Source organism: Siniperca chuatsi, linkage group LG14 (assembly GCF_020085105.1).
Source record: "Siniperca chuatsi isolate FFG_IHB_CAS linkage group LG14, ASM2008510v1, whole genome shotgun sequence".
Classification (NCBI taxonomy): Eukaryota; Metazoa; Chordata; class Actinopteri; order Centrarchiformes; family Sinipercidae; genus Siniperca; species Siniperca chuatsi.
In genome coordinates, this window is record NC_058055.1 from 19737352 (window position 1) to 19760621 (window position 23270).

General features: G+C 39.4%; 2 protein-coding genes across 5 annotated transcripts; one reads left to right on the forward strand and one right to left on the reverse strand.

Moving 5' to 3' along the window:
* Window positions 1-1715: 1715 nt before the first annotated feature.
* On the forward strand, window positions 1716-9295 carry LOC122888464 (solute carrier family 22 member 5-like). 2 transcript variants are annotated; one of them, XM_044222935.1, is made up of 11 exons: window positions 1716-2024; window positions 2873-3055; window positions 3725-3828; window positions 4251-4405; window positions 4574-4745; window positions 4964-5096; window positions 5396-5496; window positions 5921-6135; window positions 7015-7197; window positions 8167-8302; window positions 9172-9295. In XM_044222935.1, the coding sequence occupies exons 1-11, from the start codon at window positions 1818-1820 to the stop codon at window positions 9239-9241; spliced, it is 1659 nt and encodes a 552-aa protein (XP_044078870.1). In that variant the 5' UTR covers window positions 1716-1817; the 3' UTR covers window positions 9242-9295. The 2 variants fall into 2 exon arrangements, with proteins under 2 accessions (XP_044078870.1, XP_044078869.1); XM_044222934.1 differs by having other exon boundaries at window positions 1725-2024; window positions 8549-9295.
* Window positions 8951-22774, reverse strand: slc22a21 (solute carrier family 22 member 21). 3 transcript variants are annotated; one of them, XR_006380707.1, is made up of 11 exons: window positions 22153-22774; window positions 21458-21561; window positions 19879-20033; window positions 19580-19751; window positions 18591-18717; window positions 15951-16048; window positions 13979-14193; window positions 13568-13750; window positions 12975-13017; window positions 11282-11417; window positions 8951-10031 (listed from the first exon to the last, which is right to left on the reverse strand). XR_006380707.1 is itself a non-coding variant. In XM_044222938.1 (10 exons), the coding sequence occupies exons 1-10, from the start codon at window positions 22549-22551 to the stop codon at window positions 9947-9949; spliced, it is 1674 nt and encodes a 557-aa protein (XP_044078873.1). In that variant the 5' UTR covers window positions 22552-22746; the 3' UTR covers window positions 8951-9946. The 3 variants fall into 3 exon arrangements, 1 of the variants encoding a protein (XP_044078873.1); XR_006380708.1 differs by having other exon boundaries at window positions 13002-13017; window positions 22153-22773; XM_044222938.1 differs by lacking the exon at window positions 12975-13017 and having other exon boundaries at window positions 22153-22746.
* Between the last annotated feature and the right edge of the window lie 496 nt (window positions 22775-23270).

Consider the following 23270-nt stretch of genomic DNA (forward strand, 5'->3'; position numbering starts at 1 on the left):
TAGATTCTGCTTTAAGATGTTAGATAGGGAATGAAAGACATCTTTCAATTCAATCAATTTTGTAAGTGAGGGCACAGCCAGTACATGTGGATAAGGGTAGCATCATTGTTTTTGCATTTACCGCAAGTGGGGGTGATATCAGGATAGATGCTAGACAATTTAACCGTGGACATGTGGGCCCTATGAACTACCTTCAATTGCACTAGGCAGTGTCTTGCACAGAGCAAGGATTTGTATATTGATGTGAGGATGGAATCCCATTGGTCAGCAGATAGTGTATGCCCCAAATCATGTTCCCAAGCTGTTTTAATCCTGTCCAGAGGTGGACATGTCAGCATGGAAATTTTTCTATACAATGTTGGCAATGCACCTTTTAGATAGTGGGTCAAATGAGAGAAATGTGTTAACAGAGTTATTGTCAGGTTCTTCACAAAAGAAGAAGGGAGAAGTCTGTAGCCAAAGGTCCTCCTGAACTGGGCCCACACTCTCAGGGTATGGCACACAAATGGGTTGTCTATTGATTTAGTCAGCAAGTGGCTAAGCAGTAAACCAAGGAGTGCTGGAAGCAAAATGTCCTGGCATGAATTCAGCTCCAGAGATGTCTAATCTGGGTAGAAGGTAGAAGTGGTTCCAAAAGGCAACACAACAAATGTTAGCAGCCCAATAATAGTGGTGGATATCAGGGAGCCCCATGCCCCCATCTCATTTGAGTCTCTTAAGTAGGATTTTGCTTACTTGCAGCTTCTTATTTTGCCATAGATATGAGGAGATAATTGAGTCTAATGAAACAAAAAAATATTTTGGAATGAACACTGGTACACTCTAAAATAAATATGTAAATTTGGGGAGTATATTCATTTTTATAGAGTTGTCCCCTTTTACACTGTCCCCGGCAAACAGTGGGGGACAGTAAAAGTGGACCACTGCAGTGGCAGTGTTTTAACCTGATTTAACCTGCAGGTTTGCCTTGTATCCTGATAGGGATCCAAACTGGTTAAGCAGAGAGAGTGCATTGATGATATGGCTAGGGCTATTTCTGCTTGGGTTAGAGGTGCTTCTAGTTTCTCCACCAAGTCTGGGGGAATAGTTTAGATGGGCAGAAGATCAAGAAAGGATTTCATCGCCATCAAACTGGGAGGAGTATAGCTGGGAGTAGAAATCTTTAAACGTATCACTGATTTTAATGGGCTCTAAAGTGATATCTCCACTTTCTGTATGAATACTTGTTATAAGTTGCTTAGCCCTTAATGGAAAAAACACACAAAATGCTCATTAGATGGCTGTTAATAAATGTTCCAGTAGTCAAAAGTTGTAAGGTTCATGTTTGTTCTGGGAACCCAACATAAGTTTTTGCATCCGAAATTTGTAGCTTTTTATTACCTGTGTAATCTATAACCTACAAGGAAAAAAACCCACAACTTTCATACTGGATGTGACACAAAAGCCCTGCTAGAGTCAAGTTATTTTTTGGCATTTGTCTAGACAGAAACACATGTTTCTATTACAGCTAGCATAAGGGTGATTTCTTTACTGTTTATACATTTTTGCAGCTACAGTATGGCTATAATATTGGAGATGAGTGTTTCTTGGCCCTATTCCTAGTTCACAGTAGTAAACAGCAGTCCTGAGTGGCCTTTGAAGAATTTCTTGAGTAATGAGTAATAAAACACTGTAACCCTGCCTTTTAACTTGTGCTTTGGCATCTGGTGCAGGGCGTGGCTAACGGGCAGGTGAGGTGAAGGCAGACCATTCTGTTTTCACTTTTGCAGTAGAAAATGTAGATAAAGACTGGAGGGCACAGTTTGGATTAGGAGACTATGAAGAATTATGATGATGCCACAGCATTCCTGGGTCCGTGGGGACGTTTCCAGCAGATTGTCTTCTTCCTGCTCTGTGCCAGCATCTTTCCCAATGGACTTGGGGCTTTCTCTCTTGTCTTTGTGACCGACATTCCCAGTCACCACTGCTTGGTTCCTGAAATCAACCTGACCCAAGATTGGCGCACTGCCATCATCCCGATAGAGGTAATTAAGTTTTTGAACACAGCTCCTGGAAAAAAGGTAAAGTGTAGCAGTTTTTCCACCTTGTTTTCTCAATGTGAAAGTTATACTTATTCAACAATTCCAAAAGAGAGCCAGGCAGAAAAAGAAATCAGTCTGACTAATGTTCCCATAGGTATTTTATGTTTATTTCATGTGTACAATATTGCTAAGGATGACAACCAAAGAATTTGAAGGAGTATAAGTAAAAATGAAAGTGATTTCTTTTCAGCTCATCTCGATACCTGCAAACATAACAAAGGTTCTCAAAATGTGGGGGAGGATAAGACAAGGTGGTCATGCCAAACAAATTTAAATCAATTTAATAAAACTAGACTTGACTAATACCTACTTCTGATAACAAAAACACAAACAAAATTAACTCTTAAGGTTTGCTCTTTTTAATGAGGGCCCCGGATGATAATAGGCCAACTCAAAGTCCGAGGAAACCAATGAGCAGCATGACCGGACTGCACAGGTGGAAACTAATCATGTTATTAGCACCTAGAGCGAAACCAGAAGAGGGGCAGAGAAAGAAAAGCAGGAGGGAAGAAACACACACACAGAACAGGTACTTTGCCCCTGCCTGGCACGTAACAATATTATTACAATATTTTGATGATCAAATTTGGAGATTTGGAGTTAATGTATTTGTTCTGCATCTGCTGTATAAAGTAAAGCCCTCATAAAGCGTCTGATAAAATCATATGGCTACATTCCAGGGTTTTATGTGAAGGTACAGAAAGATACAGGTAAGGACACAGTACACAATACAGGGATAGGTTATTTGCCACAGAAATGTTACCAATAAAGTTTGTGTCATTGTGACTGAGGTGGTGAATGGGAAACAGGAGCTGAGCAGGTGCAGCAGATACAGGCTGGATGTGGTCAGAAATCTCTCTGCTCAGGGATTCATTCCTGGCAGAGACGTCAACCTCACTGACCTGGAGCAGGAGGGCTGTGTGGATGGGTGGAGCTACAGCAGAGACATCTACCAATCCACCATAGTCTCTGAGGTGAGTGTGTACATCTACCTATGTGTAAGTGTTTGTTGGTCTTGTTTAAGCCATAGTATAGAGGTAGCATCAGTAATAGTGTAGTAATAGTAATAGCAACTGAACTGGTAGCAACATTTATACAAGTAGTATTAGAAACAGCATAATAGCTGCAATGGTGGTAGTTCTTGTATTTGAATTTGAATTCAGTTGATAAAGCACATATTCCTCCAAATACCATGCACTCATCATCCCACCATTTGCAGCTGTTTCTTCCAAAAATAAATAAATTCAAACTGCAGGTAAACAATGTTACAAAGTGGCTGCTGAACATGACATCAAGCAGCAAAAGATCCACATGTTTTATCTAAGAATTTAAGAACAACCGGGCTAAAAGGCAAGTGAATATTGAAATTATATTTATCAGGTGGCCAGAAACAGAGAAACTCTGAATGAATGCTAATCTTGCTCTGTGTCTGCTGGATGTGTAAGTAGGCAGACATGTTAACCATCACCCACCACCAGCTTAATAAACAGTTGTATTGTGGTGAATTTGCATCTGTACCCTTGTATTGCACCCCTAGTGGCCAGGAATTCATTACTGCAGCTTTAAATCAATAAATGATGATAACATAGACATGGACTCCCCCTAGTCCATGTATTTAATTTGTTCATACAATGATATTCCAGTTTGACCTGGTGTGCAGTGAGCAATGGAAGCAGCCATTCACCTCCACAATTTACTTCTTGGGAGTTCTTTTTGGATCTTTCTCCTCAGGACAGCTCTCAGACAGGTAGTGAAAACACCACCTGACAATGAAATGATATACACAGCAGTTGAAAAAAGTACTTTTAAACTTTCTGCTAATGTTCTATTTTTATTTACCTTGATTAACTTGTTACTCTTTAATTATAGTTCTTTACATGAACAGTGTATAATAGTTTTTAAATCTGTATATTTTTTGTCTTTTTAATTGTTCCTGAAGATACTAAGTAAGTTAAGCTTTACTTTTATAGCACTTTTAAAAACACGCAAAGTGCTTCACACACACACAAAATATAAATGAATAAATAAAGATATATTACAATACAAAGCACAGCACAAAACCAAATTGAAACAAACCAAACATAAGACAGGGATGGAGACAAGGACTTTTCCCTTTATAAAAACTTATTTTTATTTGCTCTTATTTCATTGTTTGACTTCTCACTCTAGATATGGGAGAAAGCCTGCTCTCTTTGTAACAATGGCGGTTCAGACAATTTTTACCTTTGCTGAAATATTTTCACCTTCTTGGACGGTGTTGTCCATCCTCCTCTTCATCAGTGGATTGGGACAGATCTCCAACTATGTATCTGCTTTTGTGCTGGGTAAATATGAACATTTCATGCTCTAGTAACAACAAATAATACTTTTATATAGAGTAGTCAGTGATTTTGCTTCTCACTATCACTTTATTATCACTCTTTATCACTAATAACTTCACATATTACCTACACTTCTGTCGTGCATTTCCCTCTTTTTCTCTTTTTGTGCAGGCACTGAAATCTTGACTGGCAATGTTCGGGTCCTGTTCTCATCTATGGGTGTTTGTCTGGGCTTTGCCTTTGGCTACATGATGCTGCCTCTCTTCGCTTACTATTTAAGAGACTGGAAATCTCTCCTGTTGGCTTTGTCTGTGCCTGGCCTGCTCTACCTCCCCCTCTGGTGGTAGGTTGTACTCTTAACTAGAAAATGTATTCACGGGGAGTTTACCTTACCGTACAACATAAATGTCATGATTTTGCTCTTGTCGGGGGACAAAAATAATAATTTGGCTCTTTCACTAGAGAAAAGTTAGAACTTGCATTCACCCTCTTTGTTGCTTTGTCTTTTAAGCCCCTCTGATCCAACCTGAACCTTTCTGTTTCTGTTGTATACTGAGGCAGGTTCATCCCGGAGTCTCCTCGATGGCTACTCTCTCAGGGACGAGTGGAGGAGGCCGAGGCCATAGTGAGAAAGGCTGCTAAGTGGAACAAAGTTCAGGCTCCGGGGGTCATCTTTCAAGATTACAGTATACCTGTAAGTCTGCTTTGATTTTCATGAGGCAATATGTATGCTTGAAGACACACATTGTTAGTACGAATGTCTGAATGGCAGTTCTTCCTATAGTTGTCAAATCATTTCACTATCACCAAAATGGGGATCAAGAAAGTCATTAGGATTCCACCTCTAGCGAGCATTAATGTCATAGAAAACTTCATGGCAATCCATCCAGTAGTTGTTAAGATATTGCATTCTGGACCAAAGTGGTGGACCGACAGACCAACCAACTAAAACAAAACAAACTGCTGGTGAGACTGATGTTTTGTATTTTGCAGGCTGATGAGACAAAGACACACCCTAAGGAACACCACAATGTCTTCAGCTTGCTGAGGACAAGAAACATGAGAAACACAACTGTCAGTCTGTGCCTGGTGTGGTGAGTATCCAGTCTGAGCATTTCAGTCACCAAACACAAACAATTATTTTCAGATCTTTTCAGACCTTTCAGAATTTAGTTTGTATCCTAGAAATTACTTTCTTAAAATATTCATTGACACTCCATTACTAATCAGTTATGAATGAAGTATATGTATTTCACCTGAACTCCTCTCAATCATTTCACCATTCCTTGTTTTTACAGTTTCGTCCTCCTTTAGTTTTCTTTCTCTCTTTTTGTTGTTGTTATTATTTTTGCTCTTACTCATCTCTTGCATGCTAAGCTCTTCTGTTTTGATGGCAGTGAAGTTTGAAAGAAGCTCTAAGTGTAATGGTCTTGGTTTACTAAGTAAATGTTATTGAATGCCATTTCTACACAGGTTTCCATTCAAACATCTCTGTTGTCTGTATCTCTGTCTTCCCAGGTTCACTCTGAGTACTGGCTACTTTGGCCTGTCCCTGAACACATCCCGACTTCATGCTGACCCCTATATCAGCTGCTTCATCTCAGCAGCTGTAGAGATACCAGCATATATTTCCAGCTGGCTGGCGCTGCTATACCTTTCACGACGACTGTCTGTCATCTGTATCTTGCTCCTGGGAGGAGTGTCACTGTACTTCATTCAACTGGTGCCTCAAAGTAAGCAGTGTCATGACGTGGTGCATCACAATACTCATATACTCATCAAATTTCCAAGCAAATATTTTTAGGCCTTAAGAGGCCTTGACAGTTTAAAATAAAAAGGATAAAAATTGATACAGCAGAACCACAGATCTTTTTTTATTCCACGCCTTCTTCTTCCTTGTCAAAACCTGGTGCCTACATTACCCATAATGCAACTCTTCCACCAATATTTCAGCCCAAGGTTCTGTGTGTTATGCTAGTAGCAGTTAATAATGTAGCTTCAAGCAGAGCTGAGGAGTGGGCTACAGAGGTCTGGTTAGCTCAATTCTTTCTAACTCCACTGCAGATTTTTTTCATTTTCAGACTCTTAGTCTTCAGATCCAACCGACGCTGACTCAAGTGACATCACTTCAGGCAATTTATCAAATTTCGTGCAGCTTTCTCTGGAGCCACAAAAGGCTTTATACAATTCTTTGCATATACAGTGGTGTGAGAAAGTTATATGGATTCAGATGTGAATTTAATACAGCATTCTAGTGAGGCTGATAGACGACGAAGTAGAACAAAATGAAGACTTTGGAGTGTCCTTGTCAAAGTCCTGACCTGAATCCTATTGAGATGCTGTGGCAAACGGCAAACACTTTTGCACACCACTGTATGCAGTATTGCTCCCCAAAAGATGATGTGTGTTCCCCTTTAAGACTGCTTCTAACATTGAGGAATTGTTAAGAATAGAAGGACTGAATGAAAGCTGAGGAGAAAATGGCCACTTTATGTTTATGCAGGGTTAAGAATCACTACAATGCATTTAATCTGCTACAAAGATGGACTTTGTGTTTCTTTTTTTTTCTTTGTTCCATTCTGTTCTTAGACAAATAATTTCTTACTTTTCAGGTTTATCAAATCTGTCTGTTGCTCTGGAGATGCTGGGTAAATTTGGTATTACCGCAGGTACATCCCTGATGTTTGCCTACACAGCAGAGCTTTACCCAACAGTGCTCAGGAACACAGCCACGGGGATATGCACTACTGTTTCCAGAGTGGGCAGCTGCATTGCACCTTTTTTGTTACAGCTGAGTGAGTAAACTGGTCTTAAAGTGGTCATATTATGCTTATTTTTATTTTGCAGTTGTACTAGAATAGGTTTACATGGTTTAATGTTCAAAAACACCATATTTTTTGCTCATACTGCACATTGTTGCATCACCTCTTTTCACCCTGTGTCTTGAATGCTCTGTTTTAGCTAACAAGTAAGACATAACACTTCTATTCGATCTTTGTTGGGAGGTGCACATGCGCAGTACCTAGGTAAGGACTACTAGCCAATCAGAAACAGAGTAGGGCGGGTCCTGACGAGCAAGGTAGTGTGATCCAAAACAAAGCTGCTTCAGCCAACAACTATGGTTCGGGTTCAGCCGTACATTTTCCAACGACTCGAACCAGCTTCACAATCGAGACTGGAGCAAGACATTTTAGAGTGGTAAGTTATTATTTTGTAACTAATTTATCTTTCATAGGTAACATTTTAACTGTGCACTGTCTCTACATCACAGTAACAACTTTATGTCCATTGACTGCCTGGAGGGTATTTAACGTTATTTTAGTTTCATATTTAGGTGTAGTTGTGCGTTATCACGCGTGTTACGTAGTGATGTAGATACATTATGGAAGTAACGGCTGGACTACAATCAAGCTGTTTTCAGGCAGTTCAGGAGTAGTGTTTTCCGTGGGAGAGGGTAACTCTCTTTGGGGTGGACGTTGGGCTTTTTCACTTTGCAAACCTATTACATGCACAAAAAAGATATATAACACAATAAAGGAAAGAAATATAGCCAAAAAGCATAATATGACCACTATAGTAGTATAGTAATAATTAACATTTGTTTAACCTGGATATATCTCAGCACATTAACAAATTTTAGTGGATAAGCAATGATTTCACCTATGTAGTTCAGATGCTCTGTACACATACTGTCAACACTTATGGTGCACAGACGCAGGACCCAGGTCTCCAACTCATCCTAATTTCCCTTTCTCCTTTTTTAGGTATATACTTTAAGTACCTGCCTTATATTACAATGGGGAGTCTAGCAGTTGTCTCTGTCTTTGCCACTCTCTTCCTTCCAGAGAGTTTTGGACGACCTCTACCCGAAACTATTCAACAGATGCATAAGAGAGAAAGGTGGGTTCCTTAAGGGATACATACATCATAATCTCCTTCTATGTCAATATTACAAATGATTATAAATTATTATTTGATGTATTTAAAGCCCCTATGTGTAGATTTGAAATGTTCTGACTTCTGACTGTCTTATAGTCACAAAAAAGACAATGATCATTTAAACTTTTCACTCTTAATTTAACAATTTATAAATTAATTTATATTCAATCAAACATATCAGCCACTAAGACGTCTATAATTATGCAGGTGTACAAACCAAGAGGGTCCTTTCAAATCTCAGCCCTGGTTCTTTCTCTGTGGAGGTTCCAAGTGCTCCCAAGTTATTGGATTTTTTTCTAGCAATCTGGTTTCATCTAAACACGTACAGTAGATCAATTGTGGATTTAAGTGTAAGTTTTAAAGGTTTTTTAAGTGTGAATGTATGACATACTGTAGTCTTGGGACCGCTGCTGAAAAAGGAATAAAATGAGATTTATGTCATAAAAGTTTGAGATAAATGCATAAGGAACTACAGTCACCATAGCTGAACAAACTACCCAGTTATTGTACTTAAACCACCTGTTGCTACTGAAAAAGTGTACCTGAGGTTTTTCCCCAGGCAGACCTACCTGATACTGGGTGTTCACACAAGAAAATAGCAACAAAAAATGTCACAGATTATTCTTTTAATATAACCACCAAAACCAATAATCATCATCGTGACTCTGAGAGGATGTGACAATAAGTCTTTGAAGTAAACACACCTGTTCATGATGATGATGAAAATGAAGTTGGTAGCAGTGAAAAAGTATTCAAACATTGCAGCATTTTTAGTTTTACTTTATGCTGAATACTAAACCAAATTATGTTTTTGTCTTTTGTCCCAACAGCATAAAGTGCCTATTCATCACTAGAAAAGAACATTCAAAACCTGTGGTGCTTTTCGAAAGTCGACTCTGATTGTCTAAAACATCACTAACATGAATGACTTATTAATAAATATTATCATTCCTACTGTTTACTGTTCTTACTACTCAACATTTGTATCAGTAAATTTCAGTCACTACTAGTGGATGTAATGGCATTACATTACCTTTTTGTAAGAAGTGAAATTAAAAGAAGCTTGACTTATATATGTGTAATTTATTACCATTTTGAAGTAGATTAAATTGTGCTTGCACTCTGTGCATGTTATCTCAACTCACAAAGATGTATACAAAATTTTCACTAGAAACTGAAATATGAAATGTGCAACTGTTCAATGTGAAGCTAAAGGTGCTGTTGTATCATAATATACTCAACGTGGCTACTAGTTCTGATTAAAACATTTATGTATATGTTTATTTCACTAAAATTACACTATTTTCATCTTTTACTACAGCAGGATTATGTGAGTTCGGTAACAATTGCATTGGTGCTGAGCATCTATGATGTACAGAGGATTGTTATACTTTTCATTTCACAGTATTTTGATGCTGTCGCAGAGAAAACATTACTCCAGTTTTGTGGAGATATTTTAAGGCACCATTATATTATCTGAATAACTGTCATGGTCCTTGGTCTTGTTGAAGTCACATCATTTTACAAATCCAGTGACAACATGGATGGAGGCATGATGTTTGTCCAGTTATTCGCCTCAAGCCGGATATCAGTGCTGCTCCTTCATCAAGGGACAACCGGAGACTTCCTTTCAGCAGCGTTTTCCTTTTCTTCGGAGCGGGTGAGTGTATAAGGTGTCTTCTGACAACATCTAGAGTAGAAAACACAGTGATAAAGTTACAGTAATGATTCACAGAACAGTGCTGTCCCGGCCTGTTTTTAAACTTAATGTAGGTGAACTAGGGAGTAATCTAGAGCACCACCAAAATAGGAGGCAGAACATTGTTTAAAAATGCATCAGATGCCCTGTCTACTTTTAAACCTCTAGTGAAGTGGGTTATGAATAAACCAATGCTCATCCTTCACTTCACACCTCACAAAGTTTTGCTCAAATTGTGCTGAGTCAGGGTGGCTGGCTGACCTGTGACAGCAGCTTTAGCCTGACAGAGATACAGTGTTGGTCGTGGAAACTGTGCTAGTGCAGGAATACCATTCACTAAATGACTATGTGACACCAAGTTCAAATTCCATAAAACTACAATATTTTTGAATAAGTTACAACAAGCAGAGCCGTGGGAAGAGGATTTAAGTCGGGGGTGCTGTAGTGGCAGATGCATTTTTTTGCGTGTACAGTACATGCTCGTGTGTGGGGGGTAATATAACATAGGCTTCTATAATATGAAGCAAACATATGCCAGTCTTGCAACTACCAGGCCCCATTGCACACAGCAGACAAGAACATACAAATAGCCAAGACATAGTTAAACAGGTCCAAAAGGCTGTCACGCACAGCGGACAAGAACATATCCGAATACGCACAGTATTTTAACAGCACAAATACATTACATTACACTATTTAAACCTATCAATGTGATATTACTGTTTAATGATAATGTTAAACTGCTCAGCGGCAGCTTATAATAAACGCTTTACCTTGAGCTGTGTGTTCCAGTTATATTATGGTCAGGGGTTGAGGAGGTAGCGTCCGTGATGTCCAAGATGCTTTTTTGTGTTATTTTAATAATTATTCAGCATTGCTAGTATTTACTATAAACTTCCTCGAGCATTAATTTATTAGGTAAATAGCTTAGCTCAGCACAAAGACTGGAAACAGAAGGAAACTGCTAGCCTGGCTCTGTCGGAAGGCAACAAAATCCACCTACCAGCACCTCTTATACTCACTGATTAACACGGTATATCCTGTTTGTTTAATTCATACAAAAACTGACGCGGAAAAATGGCAGTTCATTGTAAAGTGTACAGACCCAAGAGTGGTATCGATCTTCTCATCAAACTCTAAGCAACAAAGCAAAGAAGCGTATATACCAAAATGTCAACTATTCTGTTGGGATCGTTATAGTGTGCTGTCTGCCGTCATCTGACAGGTAGGTGTAGTCTTACCCGGGGAAGTGTTGCATGTGACTGATGGTGTCAGGCAGAGGCATTCCATAGCTCTCAGGCAGCAGGAGACTCAGCAACCCCGACAGAGCTGTAAGGGTTCCCATGAGGATGTAAGGCAGTGAAACGGAATAGCTTCCTGTGGCAACACATCAAAGGAGGATACAGTGAAAAACAACCCTGGTTACAATGGTACCGTAGAGCAGTTAAAAACAAAAAGACAAATGGTGGAGAGAGTAGTTTGATATGGCTGCATCAGTTTAAATCCAGTCCACTAAATCTTAAAATAAACGTCGAAATTTTAGCTGAAAGCTCTGGGCTTTTCAGCAGACTGGTCTATCTGATCTGAGTGCTAATCAAGCCTGCTTTAATGTCTTTGTTGTAGTGAGTTTTGTTCATGTTGTTTCTGTACAGGCACCAGCTTCTTGTCAGCCTCTTGTTCCTAACAGTGTTTAGTGCAAGTCAGTTGGGAGAGAAACAGCTTTTCTTAACAGTGCATCCAAGTAATTCCATTCATTTCCATGCATGGGGAAATGTAAGTAATGACAAATCAGATAAATAGCCCTGTTCGACGAAAATTTCCAGGTACTATGGAACCAGAGTTACTAAACTAGGAACTAAAACAATTTTTTTCACATTCCTGCATTTCCACCACATCTTACGAACAGCGAAGTTTGGGCAAATTACATTCATGGGGGATTAAAAAACAATGGTGGCGTTTTTCACACACAAGAAAACAACAACACAGAGTCATTCTGTTGCTCTTTGTATTTACTGCTGATTTGATGTTTGAGTTAGAGCTAATTAATGAATGAAAAGGGGAAATGCAAATGAGACTGAAAACTCCAGAGCGCCTGTCTCTACAGTAGACAAACTGCTGCATGTTTGATGGGTATTTATTTCTGCTTCAGAACGTAAACACCATTAAACTACCTAGCTGTAGGCAGACTGTCTTGTGGATGGTTTTACAACCCTGTGGCTTTAATTTTGTCTATTTATAAAAACTGAATTAGAAGTAAGTAAGAATACATTCAATGGCACATAACAGTGGGATATTAGCTCAGTGGTTACTACTGCTGCCTGACAGCAAAAGTGCTACTGGGTTTGGGCCCAACCCAGCTGTTTGGAGCATTTTCATGTTCTCCCACAGTGCAAAGACAAGCAGGTTAGGTGAACTGGAAACAAAATTTCCTGTAAGTGTGAATGTTTGTCCAAGTGTGTTAGTTCTGCGATAGAGCAGCCGGCCTCTCGCAACGCATGCTGGGATATGCTCCAGCACCCCATAACCCTGAACAGGATAAGCTATTTAGATAATGGATGGATGTTCATATTACACCTTGAAGATCATTCATGTAGTATTTTATATTTCTCTTAAAGAGAAAGTCAAAATATGCCAGGGATAGCGACATGATGCTTAGTGACAGTATACTCTTGAAGTGGAGGATAAGAATATATTTTATATTCTTATCCCAAACTTCTCTTACTTTTTTTTCTGAGGCTTGCTTGTACAAATGTTTCAAGTCGGATTCACCAAACTCACACTAACTGCACAAACTTGTCGTAAATTGCTCGTTTCAGCCTGATAAGTGCCATATATGCTATTGATAATTAGCATATAGCTTATATGGCTATTAGCATAAGCATATAAGGCTGTTCCGCTCCATTTGTGGGCAAGTTTCATACACAAAAATCTTACCAAAGAATAAAAAGAAGAATTTCATACCACGGAGCTTCAAGTCCTGCCGTCAGAAATCAGCAGACAAAAATTAGCGAGTTCAGCGGTGTCACTAGTCATATTAGGGACCCAAAAGAATTAGAAAATATTAATAGTATAGATGTCAACGACATGTCAGAAAAATATTAATAGTGCAGCTGTCAACATCATCAGAGCAGCACTGTACTGTGACAGAAATAAAGAGTCAGTGTTATGACTAACATAGCAGTTAAGGGGTCGTGACCATTAGAGGATAAAATATTATGGCCTAAAGTACGTGATGTTACACTGTCGGGTGCTACACAGAAACCGGCAGAGTTTCCTAACAACATGTGGAAGAAGTGGAAGGATATTTAACAGAACTGAAAATGCAGCAGGTAAGATCAGGACGTACGTCTGTGTTGCTTTTCCATGCTTGTGCAAACTGAAGGAGAAAAAAAGAGCTGGACATTTACGATGCTTGCCTAAATACTTGCAAGTTCACACTTATCCACAGTGATCAACAGACAGCTCATTAAGATGAGTGACAGGACATGAACTTACTGTGCTTTTAGCAGAGGTAAAAGCATCCTTACTTAAGTAAATGAAGTATGGGGCAATGATGCTTCCTATTCTGGAGGCCATGGAGCAGGTGCCCACAGACGTATTCCTCAGTACAGTTGGGTAGAGTTCTGCTGTGTATGCGTACAAGATAGCAAATGCTGTCGTCACTGCAAACTTCCCCATCATCTCGAGTGTTATGGCTAGATAAATCAGGTCTAGGGGGAATAAAGCATTAGATTGTTTAAGGTTACATGCAAGTTATTACTTAAATAAACTGAACATTCAAACAAAAATTCACACAAATTCGGTTTAGTTGATTGAAATGAGAATGTCTCAAGTTATATCTGCATGTCTATTTGCTTACATAAACTAACAAACGAGAGAATGCAGAAATAAAGGCTATATTTATCTAGTGTTAAAAATTGCACATTGAAGTGTCATACTTGATGGTATGAGCTGTATGAAGAGTAGAAACAATCCTCCCATGAAAAGGGTTGAGAAAAGACTCAGTCGTCTGGAACACCAGCGAAACATAACCCATGACAGAGTGTAGGCTGGCATCTCTACCACAGCAGACAGGAAACAGTTGAAGTACGCGTTACCGTGAAGGTTCGCAGTATTCAGGGAAAGGGCAAAATAGGCGATGGTCACGGTGTTCCTGTGGGGATAATTGTTAAGCTTGAATATCCAACTAGAAGATGTTTACATACAACATTGTAGTCAGAAGCGGGGTGCACGGTGGCAGGGCGGCTAAAGCTCCTGCCTCCCAATAAGGAGATCGTGGGTTCGTGGGATCGATTCCCGGACCAGACCAACATCACACAATCTCTCTGGGTGGAGTCTGCATGTCCTCCCCGTGTTACCGTGGGTTCTCTCCGGGTTCTCCGGCTTCCTCCCACCGTCCAAAGACATGCATGTGTAGGTTAATTGATAACTCTAAATTGCCCGTATTGAATGAATGTGAGAGTGAATGGTTGTCTGTCCTTGTCTGTGTCTGTGTTAGCCCTGCGACGAGTTGGCCACTGTCCAGGGTGTACCCTGCCTAAGGCCCAAAGTCACTGGGATAGGCTCCAGTCACCCGCGACCCCTAACGGGACCAAGCGGTAGAAAATGGATGGATGGATGGATTGTAGTCAGAAGCATAATGTAACTTGTGTCCACGACTTGTTTTATCAGTGTTTCTTGTCGTCTATCGTACGGTAAATGTATGTGTATATATAAAATTGGGGTGATTCAAATGTTGTAGAGGAATTGAGGGACAGACTTTCACACCTCGGCACTGACACCTTGTTGACACTTTTGCTGAAGTTAGTTGAATGGCGTGGTTGAAAAATATGTGGTGATTGGCTCATACCTAGGTTCCCAATGTCCTATGATCCCAGCATGTGGCTCTTTATTATAAACTTACATTGGAAAAGATTTGTTAGGGCTATTTTCGCAGTTCAAATTGCAGTTCAAAAAGAGTAATGGGAGATGGATGTTTCAAATGCAGTTTGAATGGTAACAATCTGTTCAGTCACCGTGGAGATAATGTCTAAAGTCAAGAAAAACTGTCTTGCCTGCAAATTTGTGTCATATCAAGAGGATATTGAGCTCGGGAACATAGGACCCTGGTAACATAGGCTCTTGTGATGTTCACAGCAAACGCACTGATGATGCTATCACAATGGCTGTCAACAAAGTGCCACCTCTGGTGAGTGTGGTATCATGATAAAACAAAGCCATGATTGTCTTGAGATTGTCAGTTTGTAAAGCAGCGATAATCAATATTTTTACAATAAAAATGAATCAAATGACTATTTCATGTAAAAGGGGTCGCTCGTAGTGAAAAATCCTCTCTCACAGTGTCATTTTTGGATGCAGCAGGCAGGAATATAAACCTTGAGCTGTGATGACAGACATTAGATCAGAAAAACATTTGGCTTTTGCATCCTTGATTTTTTTTTTTGACTGTAAAGTTAGTAAGTCCTTCAGCTGTTAGTAAGTCCTTCAGCTGTTAGTAAGTCCTTCAGCTGTGGAAAAAATAACATGCAACTTAGAGCTTATCCACTTGCTATGAGTAGCTCACAACTTATTTTCTCTAAAAGGCTAAATGGAACTGTTTCTAAATCAAACAGAAATCAAACTGCATCTGTTTTCAGACTCAGCAAGGAAGTGAGAACAGGAAAAATACAGGCATACTGTGCAGTTACATAAAACCTGATTTTGATCTTAGTTGCAGGCTTCACAGCACCTGACAGGTCATTATTTGTTGTTAGTGAAATGGGCTGACGTGTGTGTGCATTTATGTGCGTTTGTTAAAGCCTAACAGCATGTGTACAGCATATGTCTGCATGTGTGTGCTAAGGTGTTCGTTTTGTGCGTGCAGGGTTACTGTGCTGAATGCGGAGGTCAGATGAGACAGCAGGGACTCACCAGACCAGCCACAGCGTGACAGAGATCCAGCGGATGTTTCGAGAACGAAGCAGGTCACAGATGTTGTGGGGCTTCCTGCTCTCAGATTGAAGTTCTTTCTGTGGGGCAGCAGAGCACGTGGAACAACAAACACTTAACAAGCAGAGCCATCAGTCTGGAAATCATTTCATTAGAGAAAAGCTGAATGCGTGGCTAATTGCTGAGTGAACATGTGCACGTGTTCACATATAGTACCCAAACACCAGGATCAGGATTAATGGAGGCAAAAGTTCAATGCGCAATGAAAAATTGAGGGGGCAAAAATACTTAGGAATAGATCTAGACCGATAAATCAGCCGAAGTTAGCTTATTGCAGATTTATATCGTATTGGTGTATATGTCGGCTGATAAGTAACAAGAAATTGCAGAAATGCCAAACTAGGTTTGAGGTCATTTGAAAAACAGTTTACCATTATATAGTTTGTCTAACTACAAACTAAATTCTTTAAAGCACAATCAAAGGGAATAGTATGAAGATTGTTTATCTTCTAATTACTATCATCGTTATCAGTATCAGCCTCAAAAATCCAGTATTGGCCAGTCTATAATTAGGAAGATACATTTTTGTCTCTTCTTCCGTTCACATTTTGTTTCCATGGTTTATCAGTGCTGCTACTATTAGCAATGCTTCCATATTGTACTTTTAAGATATTCAAGCATAAATGTGACTGCTTTCACACAGCATGTTACCCTGCACAACTTTGATTGAGGATTTTTACAGTTTAAAATGGAAAACAATCAAGAATTCAGCATGTAGCAGTACAAAAATGACTGACCCCACACAAACTACTGCATTATGGACTGGTTTGGCATACAGAAGGAAAACAATACCATCTCCTCCAGTCTGCTGCCAGTTTTCAGCGGTGAGCAAGAGGCAAAACAAAGGTTAGCAGTACAAATTACAATGTTTGTTTGGCAAGAATATAAAAGTGTTCCTATATAACAATATGGCAACATTTAGGAAATGCATACATGAACATAGAGATGGACTGTTGAGTGAATTGCATAGCATGATTTGGATATCTCTGTAAGTTGTTTGCTTTATCATTGTCAAAGTGATATTGATTTCACAACGATGAAGAGGATCCATTGTCTGTTTCTAAGGAGGAAAGTGCAGGACAACATGCGTCTACACAGAGGAAAGGTTGTGAATGTGGCAGTTTTGTTTGTAGAAGAAAGTTCACAGGTCAAAGGTCATGTGTCAGAGAGGCCAGCAGGATGGAAGAACAAAATGCAAAGAAAGATGCATATTACTATACAGTTAGTTTAAAACAATCAGCTCTCTTAATGGAAGAGAAACACCCAGTTGCTCAACGTATAGCTATATATGTATATGAGCATACATAAACCTATACAAATCTACTATACAGCAATATAAGTACCCTTACAAGAAACAAGAGCTTAGTGTTGGTACATAAATGAGTCATTCCTTCAAAGTGGAGTTCACTTTGTAATTGAGGAAGATTTCTTTCAATCAGAGAGTTGGATATGTAGGCAAATTCCAGTAACAGACGGGCATCTGTTACATCTTGGCAGAGTCTCTGTCGGCTGCCATCCAGATTAGTGTTCACTCGTGTGCAGAATAGTAAATAATTACATCACACTGGGCAGTGAACCCTAAAAGGTTCATTTTCATTCCCGCTCCCCATCTGGGAAGTAAACCAAGAGAAAGCTGATCTCAAAGAAAACCAGAATAAGCAGAAAAACTGGTATGAATTGGTTGATGGCTTAGATATAAAGGTTATAGGGTTACAGAAGTATTGTGTTTTCTCTAGAAGAGAAAGACAAGTTCATTGTCATTCCCCACTGGTTTCGGTCCAATTCTGACTATTCCAGTACGATGCTAATTACTTGAAGATAGAGATAACTTCTGTTATGAATTGGCGCTATATAAATAAAATTTAATTGAATTGAAATGAACAAACAACAAATATCATATTTCCTATCCTCAGTAATGTAATGGACTTCAATGATAACTCTTCCTCAGCCTGTCAGCACAGCTTAATAAAACGGAACTTATAATTAAAAATATTTACATTATCAACACTACAATACCCAGCATCTGTATTTAAAACTTTTTTTGCATATTTTTTATAGTTACAGTTATAGATTTGGGTTCCCATGACTGTCAGAGCCCTTGACTGATGTAGGTCTTTTGAGCTTTGTCTGTAAACCTATGATGATTTTCATCGAGCAGGAGAGCTGTAAGATCTGGACAGCCAGAAATCATCTCTACGCAGATGCGGTCGAACTGAGTTTCAATAGAAAGCAAGTACCTTTAGAGGTAAAAGCCATATTTAGAAGAAATACTGACAAAGAGAGGCACATTTGCCTTCCCAAAAATATGTTAAAAGAATAATATGTCATGATTTTCTATAATGTAAAATACAAATAATTCCATGATAAACTAAACTCTGAGAAGCAGTCACTGGAAGCTATCTGAAAAGAGATTTAACTCCCCCAATAACTTCAATAACCTATGTACCTGTGTATTGACTGTTTTGTACACCTATATCTGCTTACCACAAGAGTCAGGAAAGTGCCCTGCACCTTGGTGTTTTATGCACTTAAATATAAGCAAGCTTTTCAGTGAGCTCTCACCTGTAAAGGACCAAATATGACCGGCGGAGGCTCGATTTTGTTCCTCTTAGCAGCATCTCTCATTATGGCCTCAGCCTCTTCTACTCTTCCCTGAGAGAGCAGCCACCGAGGAGACTCGGGGATGTACCTGCCTCAGAGAACAGAGAGAGAGACAGAGGTTCCATCCCCTGGACAGCATACAGCAAAATTACAATTGAGGCTTTTCTTTTTCCTTATTTTTATTCCTTATAATGCTCAAATGAGTGCCTCCATAAAAGTAAAACCTACCTAACACTAGCTGTAGAAGCTTCATAAAGTTACTAGAGACTGATGCTGTTGTGGTTATTAGAAAGGCAATACATAGTGGCGCAATCAATGCATATTTATTTATATGAAATAAAAAAATATTTTAAAAGTAGTGAAAAATGTCCATCACAAGTTTCTGGAGTCCAAGGGTATGTCTTCAAATTACTTGAATATTCAAAAATATTAACTTTACTATGAAAGAAGATAGATAAAGATTCACATTTGAGAAGCTGGGACCATTTATTTTTGGGCATTTTTGTTTAAAATATGACAAACAATCAGTTGTCAAAATAGATGCTGATTAATTGATGAATTGATTTTGTCTATCAACTAACCTATTAATCGACTAATCATTTACAATAGTGCAAAACAATCTATCTAGATATTTTTGAATTGGCAAGAATGATGCCAATTGATTTATTGGCAGCCAAGATGGCTAATTTTCATCTGTTATCCCTGGCCAGATGTTAAAAGGAACTGATGAAATTTGATAAAAAATCACATATGACAAGAGATGAGAATGATCAACACACTGGAACACTCGGGTTCCCAGCCTGAATCAATCTACTGAAAGTACTGTTACACCTGTCAGCACTGCAGAAAAATAATTTCTCAACATTGTGACATCAGTTGACATCATAGATGGCCAAATATGTAACATCAACTGCTAAAAAACACACACAGACAAACACACACCCACCTACCACCAGAGAGGCACACAGAGGAAGCCAGGCAGGGTGAAGCCTAGGAGAAGCATCCTCCAGTCTCTGATGAAGAAAGCAAACAGTGGCAGCAGCATGTAGCCTGCACCAAAGAAAAGACTCACACCCGCAGTGGAGAAAATTGTCCGAACACATGGGCCTAATATCTCTGTTCCTAAGCACAAGAGAAAAGGGGGGAATTCAAAACATAAGGAATGAATTACACTGTCTTTTGCATTTTCTTGAAAAAGTTAGCAACTAAATACATATGCAAATCAATGAATAGACCTGAATAAAAGTACCTAGCACAAACGCAGCCACATAATTGGAGATTTGGCCCATCCCTACAACAAAGAATATGGCGCAGAACGCAGCCCAGGATGGAGAGAAGACCTGGATGAGTGTGAACACTGTCTGGACTCCCATAGTAACAAACAACACTATTTTTCTCCCATACCTGAAAATGATACAAAGCACAGGTAAATGACCAAGTAAGCATGCTGTGTAAAAGGGAAGGTCAACCAACCTAACCTAACATTTACTGTACAGTATGATTCACTCTTACTGCTCTCATTAACCTCGTTTCCAGCAGCGGGCAGCTGTTTTCACCTAATTAACCCACTGTACACTACCTGCCCAGCACCAAACAGCAGACAAAGTTTGTGACTAGCTTGTGAAGAAAATCAAACATCAAGCAGTTAAAGAGCCACATATTTTTCTCAGGAGTTAGTTGAGACATAACCAGAGCTAAATGGAGAGTGAATATTGGACTTATATTCATCAAGTGGCTAGAAACATGACGCCAATGGGATCGTAATGTCTGCTGAAGGTGTAAGTAGGTGATTGTTTGTTAGCACATTAGCCATATTAGCTATATTATTTATGCAAGGTGATATTATGTTAAGCATGTGTCTGTCAGCTTTTTTTATCTTCTGCCCCAAAGCAGCCAAAAATCCATTAATGCAGACTTTAAAGCAATTTTGCTACATTTTTGGCCAGAGCTTAAAAGAGTACTCCAACGATTTAGCATTGCACTCCTATAACAGGCTCACAATGAACAGTTTAAAAGAAAAAAGATCCAAATCGATACATCAGAACCAGAGATATTGTCTTTTTTATTCCATGCCTTCTTCTTCCTTGTCAAAACCTAGCGCCTACATTACCAACAGTGCAACTCCACCGTTGAACCGTTCGCTTGGGTGTGTTATGTTAGTAGCCGCTAGCCTCAAGCAGAGACGGGCTACAGTGGTCTGGTAAACTCAGTTCTTCACACCACCAGATTTCTTTCATTTTCACACTTGTAGTCTTCAGCCCCAACTGACGCTGACTCAAGTGGCATCACTTGAGGCAATTTATTAGATTTCACGCAGCTCTCTCTGGAGCCACAAAAGTCTTTATGCAACTTTCGAAGTGAGCTGGCCCACAACATGTGTAGTCCTGGAAATCCTGGGGCATTTTATGCTGCTGCTTGATTTTTACAGATACATCAAATGTTGCATCTGTTTCTCCACAGTCACATTCAGACTAAGTACCTAAAGGTGTAAAATTGTGCTTTTGCCTTCAGTTCTACTTTGACTTCCACTGAAAGTAATGCAAAGAAAAAAAAGTTCTTGTTGCAAAGCCATCCACATTCCTATTGCTGGAGTGTTGAATTGTGCCTGATTGAAGTCTGAACACAAAATCTTAACATTTAAATCATTAAAAGATCTATTCATTCATCTTGTTGCCATGTTGAGCTCTAAAAGAGGACGGAGTTGAGGTTAAAGAGGACATGTTGAACTTGTATAGATTAGCCTACCATATGCATGGATTTTTGTTTAGGCAGAAAACTATGTTGAGTGACATTTTGAAAATAACTAAAGTTCGTCTTTTGTCCATAACCTGTCAGAGAGCTGTCCCGAAATGAAGGAGCCAGTGAGAACTCCACAGAAGAAGAGAGAAGAAGTCAGTGGCTTCTTCCAACTGTCATCACACACCAAGTCCCACTGCAAACACACACACAGACATGCAGCACCAAGGTCAGAGTACATTAAGTACACAACTAAGTGCTTTATCATGAATTAGCAATGTCTTAGCAAGAAAAATAATAATTAAAATCTAAAAGTACAACCCTATTTGGAAAAATTAACAACATATAGCACCTTCGCGGAATTTAAAATGTTCACTTTTATTGACACTTGATATTTAAAGGTGTCTTCATTATTATGTTCAAACATATATCTAATGAGGGTGGACAAAATATTAGAAACACCTGTGTTAACATATGCAAAGAAAAAAAACACTACCAATGGGTGATATCTGCAAATATTAATAATATTAGTATTATTAGATACAGACAATTTTTTTGTATTTTGAAAATGTCTCTAAATCTAGTTTTTGCAGTCAAGGATATTCACAGTGAGTAATTAAAACTCACCCATCTCAATGAAATTATATCTGACAAATTTAGATAAGTAGGCTATATCATGAAGCATATGTGTTTTAGTGACTTTATACTCAGTAACTTCCTGTAGAAGGTAACACCAATATAAATTCGTTCATCAGCTGCAGCCTCCTCTAAATTTAGGTACACAAACCTCAGATATGATGGTAGAAATGTACACGCTCTGGTCGTACTCCCACCCATCCAAGCAGCCTTCTGTTGCCACATTAGACAGGTTGACATCAACGCCGGGCAGCAAGCCTCTCCCCGAGAAGCTCAGTATATCTTCGAGTTTGTATCTGGAGCACTTGCTGGGCACCAAAGCGCCGCTGTGGCTCTCCTCCTCCAGCGGGATGCTGCTGTTCCTCCATGCGGCCGTGACGTTGACGTGCGCGGGAATGAGGCAGCGGTGGGGCGGCGTGTCGGCTAGGAACACAATGGATAGGCCGGTGAAACCGTTAGGGATGATGCTCAGACAGAGGAGGAAAAACACCTGCTGTTGGAAACGTCCCCATTCTCCGAGGAAGGCGGTTGCAGCTTCATAGTCGGTCATGTTGTTTGTGGTTGCTATAGCCTACCTACGCTCCGGGCGCACAAAGTGGGGCAGAGTTAAAGGCAGACACGAATGGGGGACTTTGAAGTCGGCATTTCAAAAGCTGTGGTTTTGTTTCAGCTACAAAACCATCCCACCCACCCTAAAGTAACCGATCTGTAAAGGCACAACCCGTGATCGAAATGGGGGCTGAACCAAAACACAGGAATAAAGTCTTGTGTCACTCCCAAAATGATTAACTCGCCTTTTACACTGCAATAAAATGCCACACAATAATAAAATGTGTCATAAATGCTTTTATTATGCTGTTAAAGGTTTGTTTACATCAGTACCACAGTAAAACATGCCCATATTGTCAATTTTGTGCAGTTGAGAGACACATATGATGTCCATGTATGTCGAAATATTATATTACATTTGTTCAGTTTCAACAGTAAAAATGCAGCTGTCAGCTTCAGAACTTACAATCACAAGCTATTGACCATGTGTCTATATATAATTAATCCTTCCTTATTATAATTATTTGATGGCAACTTGGAATATAACTTAAGGTTTGCCCATCTTCATCCCATCATCAGTTTCTGGAACAAAATTTAGTAATTACAATCCACATACTTCATGTGCAGTACATGAGGCTGGGGCAACCATGCCATATCCAGTGTGTGCTTACATTTTCCATTAGTGATCTCTTTATATCTAATGTAGCACATGGAAGCAAC